Source organism: Moschus berezovskii, chromosome 9 (genome assembly GCF_049115385.1).
Source record: "Moschus berezovskii isolate FMDL1 chromosome 9, NW_MosBer_1.0, whole genome shotgun sequence".
Taxonomy (NCBI): domain Eukaryota; kingdom Metazoa; phylum Chordata; class Mammalia; order Artiodactyla; family Moschidae; genus Moschus; species Moschus berezovskii.
Genome location: NC_142468.1, coordinates 95,261,511 through 95,273,659, shown reverse-complemented (window position 1 = coordinate 95,273,659; position 12,149 = coordinate 95,261,511). Strand labels below are relative to the sequence as shown.

Below are 12,149 nucleotides of genomic sequence, written 5' to 3'. Positions count from 1 at the left end.
AAAAAGGGAATGTTTAGATAAAGCACAATATATACAAATACAAGGGATACTATGCAACTATTAAAAAGAACGTCTATTTATCTCTTAGCTTAGATATTATTTCCTCCTGACATCCAAACCAAAAGCATATTAAACTCTCCTACAGAATCCTGTTTGCAGAAAAGAATTTTGGTTTTGTATTAAAATAGCCTGTTTACTTAAATATTAAGTCAAAAATGCTTCCTAGAGGATATGAAAGCTAAAAGGAAGAATGAACCAGAGGAGAAGGAAGAGAAGAAAAGGTAGAGGATAGGATTAATAGGCAGTGAGGAAGCCATAAGCAAAGGCCAGAGGCAGAGGGTGAAAGGGAAGTGAATACGCTAGAGCCTAAACGTGGTTGAGGGTGGTGACGGTGGTAGGGAGCAAGGACAGCAACAGGGCGGAGTGCTAAGAAATGAAGCTGGACAAGTGGAGGCCAGCTCGTGAAAGGACTCAAGAAGCCTGTTAAAGAGTTCAGCCATTAACTTGATGCAGTTTACATTAGAGTCACTGAAGGGTGAGAGAGAGTCCTCTGACCACAGAGTGGAGATGGGGTAAGAGAAGGGAAAAAACAAGATGCCAGTTACTAGGCTGTGCTGAGGGATGACCAGGAGTAGCCTCAGGAAGGAGCATGTGAATCAAGTAGAGAGAAATTAGAAAGCAGAATTCAGTGGATCTGGTCACTGGATGTGGGGGACAGCTGGGAGGAATGAGTCAAGATTAAAAGCCCAGTTCAAGAACGTGAGTTATAGAGGCAGTCAGTCATAATGCTAACTTATTTATCAACAGTTGGAGAGAGCCTGGCAAAAAAAGATTTTCAAAAGAAAGAAGAAAAAAAGGAAAAGGCAAATTGTCAAGAGGCCTGATTCTTTTTTTCCCCAATCCTCAATCTGTGATTATGAAATAATTACAGTGGCTATGCTGCTGCTGCTGCTGCTAAGTCGCTTCAGTCATGTCCGACTCTGTGTAACCCCATAGATGGCAGCCCACCAGGCTCCCCCGTCCCTGGGATTCTCCAGGCAAGAACACTGGAGTGGGTTGCCATTTCCTTCTCCAAAGCATGAAAGTGAAAGTGAAGTCGCTCAGTCGTGTCCGACGAAAGTGAAAGTGAAGTCGCTCAGTCGTGTCCGACTCTTAGCAACCCCATGGACTGCAGCCTACCAGGCTCCTCCATCCATGGGATTTTCCAGGCAAGAGTACTAGAGTGGGGTGCCATTGCCTTCTCTGACAGTGGCTATACATCACACTCAAATTCAACTTTGAGTATTTGGCTCCAAAGAAAAAAGCCATCATACACTGAGTGAAATGAGCAAATATTAATACAACCTGGAATGAGCAGGGGATGGGGGACCATGACTCTGGAATGGGAATAAGACAGGAAACTACTGTCTCAGACATACTCTTTTTTCACATGTTCACACTTCACCAAGGTGAGAATATAAGCCAAAGATAAAACAGTTTTTGTACAATGTGACCCTTCACAAGAGCTTACTTCATCTGATTCTCAACTGTAGAAACACTGATCTGAATGTTTGTCTACTACATCTCTTTAGGAAACATAGCTTACTCTTCTAGATCTTTAATTGCTATTACACTTTCCAACATTCTTCAAATAGGAATGCTCTAAAAGGGAGTGAGCTTTTTCTCTTTACAACTTTTCTACTCTTCATTCATATATATACATACACACACACATATATAGGCATACATGCATGCGTGCGTGCATGCTTAGTCATGTCTAATTCTCTGTGACCCCAAGGACTGCAGGACTGTAGACCGCCAGGCTCTTCTGCCCATGGAATTTTACAGGCAAGACTACTGGAGTAGGCTGCCATTTCCTACTCCAGGTGATCTTCTGACCCAGGGATCTAACCTACATCTCCTGAATTAGCAGGAGGATTCTTTACCATTGAGCCACCTGGGAAACCTATACACACACACACACATGTATACATATATACATATACATATATATACACACACACATTTATATATGTGTGTATATACACACACACATATATACATCCTACAGATTTTAAAAAATCCAATTAAATGTCATTTCCCTGGTCAAGGAATAAAGAACCAAGTCTCTGGCTATACTACAAGCTTTACAGAATCACGCTAAATGGTTATACTGGGTAGGATAAAAGTTCGTAATCAAAGTGGCTCTACTTTCCTACACAACTTTTGTCATTTCCAGGTTAAAAAGATTAAAAGACCTGGTTCAGTACTTCTGATAACACCTTGAAACCATTAAAAAGTGAAAAAGTGCTCCAGTTTCCTCCCTACAGAATGAGCAAATCCAAGCATAATCCTATACACAGTGTATGCTCAATTGATACTTGTTAAATGAGTGTATTTGCTGGAACCAATTTAATGAAAATGGAGAAGGAAATGGCAACCCACTCCAGTGTTCTTGCCTGGAGAATCCCAGGGACGGGGGAGCCTGGTGGGCTTCCGTCTATGGGGTCACACAGAGTCGGACACGACTGAAGTGACTTAGCAGCAGTAGGATAATACCACTTTTATCAAGATTTCAGTTCAGTTCAGTCACTTAGTTGTGTCCGACTCTTTGCAACCCCATGAATCACAGCACGCCAGGCCTCCCTGTCCATCACCAACTCCTAGAGTACACTCAAACTCATGTCCACAGAGTCGGTGATGCCATCCAGCCATCTCATCCTCTGTCGTCCCCGTCTCCTCCCACCCCCAATCCTTCCTAGCATCAGAGTCTTTTCCAGTGAGTCAACTCGACGCATGAGGTGGCCAAAGTATTGGAGTTTCAGCTTTAGCATCAGTCCTTCCAATGAACACCCAGGATTGATCTCCTTTAAAATGGACTGGTTGGATCTCCTTGCAGTCCAAGGGACTCTCAAGAGTCTTCTCCAGCACCACAGTTCAAAAGCATCAATTCTTCGGCGATCAGCTTTCTTCACAGTCCAACTCACATCCATACATGACCACAGGAAAAACCATAGCCTTGACTAGATGGACCTTTAACTTGAAAATACAAGTAAATTATTCAATGAAACTTACCCGCTACTGTGAGCTTGGCTGTTCTGCTGACAATAGTTCCAAGATTCTCAACAGTGGCTACACACTGATAATAACCTTCATCAGGTTTATTGTGTTTGGAATGCACCACACTGCTGATAAACAAGGACCCATCTGGGAGAAGCTGGCGTCGATCATCTGACACTAAGTTTAAAAGAGTTCCATCTTTCTTCCATTCAATTTTTGGAGAAGGCTCAGAATATGCTGAACAGTTTAATATAACAGAAGAGCCTCTAACTGAGAGTGTATCCACTGGTTCCACCAAAAAATAAAATGGAGTGAATGTCCGAATGCTGGATCCTATAAAAATAATAAAGAAAAAGAACAAAATTAAACAAAACTTTTCTCTATTATTTCTGTAAGAAAATATAACCTGTCCAAAAATTATTTTTAAGTGGCTTCTCCTTTAGGTATGATACAAAAATAGTCATTTTACTATGAATATCCAATAAATTCATATTCATATCTAATAAATAAAACCTACTTTTTATTAGGAAATCAAAACTTGACCCATTTAGGAAAAAAGACCCTGCTACTGGAAATAATCCAGCCTTGCTAGATGATATGAATATCTAGTAGAAGTTTTATTATAAGCCCTATAATGAGATTCAGAAATATTTAAAATTCTCGTATTCAAAAAGTGAAATTTTCTACAGAATGTAAAAGAGGCAGAAAATTGAAATGATTCTTTGGTAATGTATTTCTTCTATGTTTACTGGCTGTATTTCTTTCATAAATTCACTATACAGACACTCTGTCCATTTTTTCTAATGGATTATTCATCCTATTGACTAAAAGCAATCTTTGGGCATAGATAAGCACGTTTTGTAAATGTTCTTTTTTCTACTCTGATTTTTAGTTAATACATTTTAACTACCTAAAAGTAAACCTGTTATGCTTTCTTTGTCCTAAGATTATTTTTAAAAATTTAGCTCTGTTTTGGGCTACTACTTTTGTGGTTTCATTGTTTCTTTAAGCAGAAATAAAGCTACTTTCATCTCTCTATATATAGCGTGCCTAGAAGGGGATAATATGAAAAGTCTACGGTATATTCATGTACTGAGATTTAATGATTGTCAAAATGCATATATTTGCTAAATAAAAAACATTCAGGTTTTAAAATGTGTACAGGATGATCCCACTTACATTAAAATATATGTACATATGAGTATATATGTGCATGTGCATATATTTAAATGCAAATATAGAGGGAGAAGTCTGGAAGAATAAACACTAAACAGTCAACAGAGTTTTCTCAGGGAGAGTAGTGGGATTGAGCTGCTGATGGAGAGCATATAGGGAGAAGGATTTTCACTTCATGTATTTCTGTATTATTTACTTTAAAAAACATGAACAATTGCTTATGCATCCTTGTCATCTTTTTAATAACAAATTTTCTGTTGGTGGTGGTGATTAATCCTTTGTTGAGGACAGAGGATTATTTTGCAAAAGATCCATCACCACTGTCTTTAACCACTTTTCCTTTGTCACAGTAGAAGTGTTATCAGACACTCACTTCTCAGCTGACTTTGTATAAAAACCGTCCTGTACTTCTCACCAGGGTTCTGATTCCCTATCCACTTAAGTTTGTTTAATTTTAGTTTACTACAACCAGAGTCACCATACAAATTATTCTGAAATAGGTTTAATGATTCTATCTGATCTCTTCTATGCTCCCAAGTCTCTGCAAATTTCTCACTTCTTAATGGAATAGCTCTCACTTCTTGATAGACTATTCCTCACTTTTTGATAGAATATTTCACACTTCTTGATGGAATTCCATCTTATGAAAGGAAAATATAAATATCCACAAGAAACTCATTTCAGCTGAAATGCCCCCACCCCTAAATATCAACAAATCATAACACTCATTGCACACTTTAATTATATGGCCAATAATTATTTTAAATTGTATTGTACCCAGAATTAAAAAAAAAAAAAACCACATAGGCTATGAATACCGGCAGAAATAAAAAGATATCTAGCTGTCTTACTGCCTAAAGAGGTTCAAAGTTATTGATAATAGCAGGAATACGGAACAGAAGGATAAGCAAACATTTTTACACCTACAAAAATAAGTACTCTGTACAGTGTTATTCATCCTAGGAAAAATACTAAGAGACTAATGTTGATGGACTTCATATTTCTTTTACTCTTTAACGTTACTTTTGATCATCCTATTCCATCCAGTCAGTCCTTAATCCCATATTTCATCCTTCCTGAGCTCTCAGAGTTCACTATCACCACAGAGTTCAGGCTCTCTTGTTTCTAGTTCTCAATTTATAATTAAACCATTTAGAAGTCAGTTCAAGAAATTCAACATCCTAAGGGCTCAACCAAACACATTAATGTTATCTATTAAGAACAGGCAACACTCAAGCATCAACAAATGCTTTCTATCCCGTTTTGCTATACAACAATCAGTGTCCCCTCTCTGCCCTGTACAGCTAACTCCTCCAAAAACTGAATCTATTAAGCATGCAGAACTCCTTTCCTGGGAATTTCAAGTTAGATAAGCGGATAGTTGTTAATATTACATGAATGATTTTAATTGATAAACACATGTTGTGAAAAACTTTTACGGTACAGATATATCATTAAAAAACAAATGTCCACTTATAATCAAAGCTGGATCAGAAATTCTTTTTCAAGATCATAATGTCCTAATACAGAAATTCAATTTGATTGTTCCAATTTATAGCATCTGCCTTTCCAATCACACCTCAAAATGAAAAATATGTGAATTTATTCAATGAAAATTTATTATAGGCTGTATTTATTATATAAGGCTGTATATTGTCACCTTGCTTATTTAACTTATATGCAGAGTACATCATGAGAAATGCTGGGCTGGAAGAAGCACAAGCTGGAATCAAGATTGCCAGGAGAAATATCAATAACCTCAGATATGCAGATGACACCACCCTTAGGGCAGAAAGTGAAGAGGAACTAGGAAGCCTCTTGATGAAAGTGAAAGATGAGAGTGGAAAAAATTGGCTTAAAGCTCAACATTCAGAAAACAAAGATCATGGCATCTGGTCCCATCACTTCACGGGAAATAGATGTGGAAACAGTATCAGACTTTATTTTGGGGGGCTCCAAAATCACTGCAGATGGTGATTGCAGCCAGGAAATTAAAAGACGCTTACTCCTTAAAAGGAAAGTTATGATCAACCTAGATAGTATATTAAAAAACAGACATTACTTTGCCAACCAAAGTCCATCTAGTCAAGGCTATGGTTTTTCCAGTGGTCATGTATGGATGTGAGAGTTGGACTGTGAAGAAAGCTGATTGCCGAAGAATTGATGCTTTTGAACTGTGGTGTTGGAGAAGACTCTTGAGAGTCCCTTGGACTGCAAGGAAATCCAACCAGTCCATTCTAAAGGAGATCGATCCTGGGTGTTCACTGGAAGGACTGATGCTAAAGCTGAAACTCCAATACTTTGGCCACCTCATGCGAAATGTTGACTCATTGGAAAAGACCCTGATGCTGGGATTGAGGACAGGAGGAGAAGGGGACGACAGAGGATGAGATGGCTGGATGGCATCACCGACTCGATGGACGTGAGTCTGAGTAAACTCCAGGAGTTGATGATGGACAAGGAGGTCTGGCGTGCTGTGAATCATGGGGTCACAAAGAGTTGGACATGACTGAGCGACTGAACTGAACTGAACTGAAGAGCACTTTCCTTTTCTTCAGTCTTCAACCTTCTTCCTTTCTCCCTCCCCCAGCAGTAACAGCCAAGTGGGAAAAAACTTCGGTAAAATGCAGTCAGGCAGACATGGTTGCAAATCCTAGCTCTGACAGGCTAGTTAATATCTCTCTATATTCAAAACTTTCTCTCTTATAAAATAATTGCTTCTCCCCCCAGTTCAGTTCAGTCGCTCAGTTGTGACTCTTTGTGACCCCATGGACTGCAGCACACAAGGCTTCCCTGTCCATCACCAACTCCTGGAGCCTGCTCAAACTCATGTCCATCGAGTCAGTGATGCCATCCAACCATCTCACCCTCTGTCGTCCCCTTCTCCTCCTGCCTTCAATCTTTCCCAGCATCAGGGTCTTTTCCAATGAGTCAGTTTGCACCAGGTAGCCAAAGTATTGGAGCTTCAGTATCAGTCCTTCCAATGATTATTCAGGACTGATTCCCCTACAAAACAATTTTCTCCCCTATAAAATAATGGCTTCCTTTTAAGGAAATTTCAGTGAAGATGTGTAAAAGCACCCACCTCACTGCTTAGCAGTGAAGTGAAGTGAAGTGAAGTGAAAGTCGCTCCATCATGTCCGACTCTTTGCGGCCCCATGGACTATACAGTCTATGAATTCTCCAGACCAGAGTACTAGAGTGGGTAGTCTTTCCCTTCTCCAGGGAATCTTCCCATCCCATGGATTGAATCCAGGTCTCCCACATTGCAGGCAGATTCTTTACTGGATTCTTTACCAGCTGAGCCACAAGGGAAGCCCAAGAATACTGGAGTGGGTAGCCCATCCCTTCTCCAGCCGAACTTCCTGACTCAGTTATCGAACCAGGCTCTCCTGCATTGTAGGTGAATTCTTTACCAACTGAGCTATAAGGGATGCTCTGCTTGGCAGGTAACAAGGTCCTCACAGTAACTATTCATAGTCCAAAAGCCGACACTATTTTCCCCCAAACTGCTAACATCTAGCAACTCTGTGTCTACCAGTCACATTTTAGAAATTGTTATGCATAAAATATGGATTTTATTTTTTATTTTTAATCACATTTTAACAATGCTATATAAAATAACATGAAGAGATCTTAAAACTCAAGTTTGGTCATCTTTTTTCTCTGCCTCATCTCTCAATAGCTCCCTATTACAGCTAATATAAAATCCAAATTCATTACCAAGGCATTCAAAAAGTCTACAGGATCTGCTTTCTGCCTCTCTGCAACCTAATCTTATATCACACTCTAACTCAGTAAACTCTGGCCACATAATTTAGTTTCCTGAACAAGCCATTTTCTTTCCCATGCTGAAGTCTTTGCACTTGCTCTCCCCTCTGCCTGAACACTTGCTTCACAACCAGTCATATCACAGGTCTAGCTCCTTCTCATTCTACACGTTTCAACCCAACTGTCACTTCTACAGAGGCCTTCCCTGACAACTCTCTCTGAAAAAGTCTTTTATCCTGCCCTATATGTGCTCTTCTCAGCAATTAACTTTATTTTTAAGGCCCATCTTCCCAACTAGAAGGCTAGACTACAAAAGAGGATTAAAATGACCTCTGGTTTGTCAATGTTTCTTGCCCTTTGTACCTTGGTTTGTTTTGTGTTTTGTTTGTATCCTTTTCAGAACTCTACAGGTTTGAAGGGTGGGTGGGCCAAGATGAAATTAAGTATTAGTGATCCTTAGTGACTTTGCATAACCTCAGATTTCCACTGTTTAAGATTAGCCTCATTCTTGAGAAATTTTATATTCAGATGACTTCAAATCTGTCCTTTGTAAAATGTTTTATTATCACTTTTCAAAGTGTCATAAAGAAGAACATTAATATTTCATAACTTTCTATGTGATCAGCAAGAAGGCTAGGTATAATCTGATAACCTGCAAACAATATCACCAATGCTTTGAACAATTACCTGAAAATCCTCTAATTCTTAGGAAAGGTACATTAATAATAGTTAACATGCCAACAATATTAGCAATACTTGTATTTCAGCTCAAAATTAAGGGAAAATCTGAATTTTTCATTGTTAGATAAGAAAGATATAAAAAATTTTAAACTAAATAGAACTTCTATTAACTATATAAATCTTCATATTTAGATAGTTATCTAAACATCTTATAAGCAATTTTTGTTATTTGTGGCCAGAAGACTGTCCTAAGAGTAATACATCTCACCCAAAACCTGATGCAAGGTCTTTTGAATTTCGAAAACAAAAAATTTTTGGTTCCATTTTTGTATATTATACAAGAAAATATAAGCTCAATGATACATAATATAATGCAAATATTAACACTGAGGTGTAACCCAAAGATCTGAATGGTAACACTGTTTTATCAATACACTGTAATTCTATACTACTTTGTTAAATGTTTCACACTTTTCTACCATGACTAATATTTAAAAATTTACTAGTATTCTGACTGCAAAATGTTTTATCACAGTAAATTGTCATTTAAAAAGGACGTGTCCTTTGTAAAATTTCATTAACTGCTTCCCATGCAATCATCTACAGTTACTCTGACCTAACACAAAAATGTGCAGTAATGTAAAACACATTCTAAATAACTCTGAACTGGATACAATTATCATGAATATTCAAGATCACCTCTACTCCATATGTTAACATTTTATCTCGCTGCTACAACTACATAGGCTTTTGTAATAGAGAGGAATTTTTGGATTTTACAAAGAGAAATACATCAACCCAGTGTTACTACAGCTGTCAATCTTTTGTGGGTTTTTTAAAAATCATAACAATAAGTCTCTTATTAACTCATTGCAATTTGTAGAGTTGGATTTCCCCACTCATTTCAATGAATTATAGTAACTAGAGGAGTAAACACTTGAAAGCAAAAGTGTCCTGGAAAATCTAGTTCCTCTTATTGAAGTCACACACAGGAGGTAAAGGAGACTGAGGGCAACAAACAGCCTGATACAAAAGTGAGATCAAGGGATCCAAGATCTAGTCCTATTTCTATAAAATACAATGATACTTCTATGAAAAACTGGTAATTATGGGACCAAGTTTAAAGGTACAATAATAATAGTTAACATTTACTGAATATTTACTATGTAGCAGCCATTACTCTAGTGCTTTGTTTGTATTCTTTCAATTCTCCAAAACTAGTATTAGCAATTACTATTCTCATTTACAAAGAGAAAACTGAGCCACAAAGAGAATAAATAATGTCCAAAGTCATGAAGCTACCTATTCTGTCTGTTAATTAGTTGCTCAGTCATGTTCAACTCTTTTGCGATCCCATGGACTGTAGTCCACTAGGCTCCTCTGTCCATAAGGGTTTCTCAGGCAAGAATACTGGAGTGGGTTGCCATTTCCTTCTCCAGGGGATCTTCCCAACACAGGGATTTAACCCATCTCCTGCACTGGCAAGCGGATTCTTTATCACTGAGCACCCAGAAACAAGCGACTAACACTTTTAGAAGCTACCTATGGAGAAAGCAAAATTTGAATCAAGTTAGTCTGGCTTTCCTGTGACCAAGATCATAACTACTAAACCAATATCCAGTTGGATACTGGCACTGCCCACTAGAGTAGTCACTTAGTGACATGCGGCTATTGGGAATCTGAAATGTGACATTCTAAACACATAACATACACACCAAAATTAAAGGACTTAGTGTGCACACACACACACAAAGAATGCAAAATATCTCAATAACTGTACTGATTACATGTTTAAATATTTTGGATATATTTAAATAAATATCTTAAAATTAATTTTACTTGTTTCTTTTTGGTTTTCTAATGTGGTATGGTACATGGTAATTGGCACATTAAAATTTTTACTTATGTATGTGGCTTACACTGCATTTCTATTGGTCAGTACTGCAATGGACTATGCTACTCTTCACTGATAATTCTTTTTAGCAAACAAGCAAGTTCTTTCTTTAAAAAAATTTGCACTGTTTCTGCAAAGAGTAAAAGATTATGAATTGTGAGAGTAGATGTGTGGAATCAAAGCAAAGCTCTTGCTGGCTGTCAAATACAAATAACCAATCCACCATATCCAAATAGTAAAAATTACAGAATTTAAACAACTATCAACATCTTCTCTTCAACACTTACTCAGAAACTCCTATTTAAAAACAAAACTTTTTAGAAACTTAATTTAAAATTGTAGTAATAATTAATTCATTACTGATTATTGCTCAAACCACTAGGTGAAGGTTTCTGGAAAAAAGGATAGTCACACAATTTCAGAGTGTCATCCACAAATTACTCATTAACTATAAAGAACGAAAAGTACTTTCATAACAAACACAGTGATCACTACCTTAACTGAGGGATCAAATTCAGTACTAAGAGTGGTATGAAAAATAACTAAAGAGACAAAAATGCAATGAGTGAACTTTTATTGAGTCCTGGTTTACAAATAGCATATAGGGAATATTCAGGTGAATTAAAATTTTTAGTATATTAGATAATATTCATTTTAATTTTCTTATATATGATTAATGGTACTGTTATATATGTCCTTATAACATAAGGACATATACTGTTATAAAAATGTCCTTACAAAAAAAAAAGTCCTTACTCCTAGATGCTTTTGCAATGTTAAAACATTGAGAGCAAAGCACTCCACTGGATTGTTGATTGTCCAGGCAATTACAATATGTCAGAAACTGTACAACATGAGACATATATATCCTTAGGCATAATGTCTCAAGAAAATTCAAACAAAATTAATTATATAACCGAGAAGAGTTATAATTTATAGAAAAATAACCTTTTTTATCTAAATGATATAGTTGACGCTAGCTCTTTAGTTTTTCCATTGATCCTTTAAGTTATCCAACATCATTCTAATAAACTTTCTTTTTTGCTGAAGTTAGTTAAAATCTGTAATGCTTGGAATAAAACACCTTAATTGATACTCTGGGTAGGAAAAGACTTTAAAGTTATAGGAGTCATTGTTAATTGCTCATAGTCTCTTAAGCATAAGGAGAGAGCAACTGTTGATGGTGTGAGTAGGCTGGAGATGTGAAGAAGGTGTCTGCAGGTAGTGGTGAACACCTGAAGTAGCTTCAGTCAGGAGGAGAGCACAAAGAAAGGGAAAACTGGATGGCTCAGCTGCACAGAGAGCCCACAGTTAAGGTTGGTAACTGTATTGAAAGAGGTTCAAATACAAGAACATGACTTTGTGGAAAATAAAGGGAAGAGAAAGTTTAGACATTTAAAACTGATTTTTTTCTAGGCACATGAGTAGAAAGTGACAACGAAACAGGAGAGTTGAAGGTATGAGCAGCTGGTTGTCAATGGAATCTAAGAAAGATAGGAAAGGAAATAAACAGGAGTGTACTGATATGGATAAAAATGGTGCCAATTTAATGTGAGAAACCTGGAAAGCCAGGAGACTATACTGTTAT

General features: G+C 37.3%; 1 protein-coding gene across 5 annotated transcripts in view; it reads right to left on the bottom strand.

Annotated features, from left to right (window-relative positions):
- The window catches only part of NEO1 (neogenin 1), a 233,578-nt gene that overhangs the window by 159,098 nt on the left and 62,331 nt on the right, over positions 1–12,149 (bottom strand). For all 5 annotated transcript variants that reach the window (XM_055437130.2, XM_055437132.2, XM_055437133.2 and 2 more), the window contains one exon: positions 3,055–3,372. In XM_055437130.2, coding sequence (XP_055293105.2) covers positions 3,055–3,372 — 318 coding nt within the window. The remainder of the gene's footprint in view (positions 1–3,054; positions 3,373–12,149) is intronic.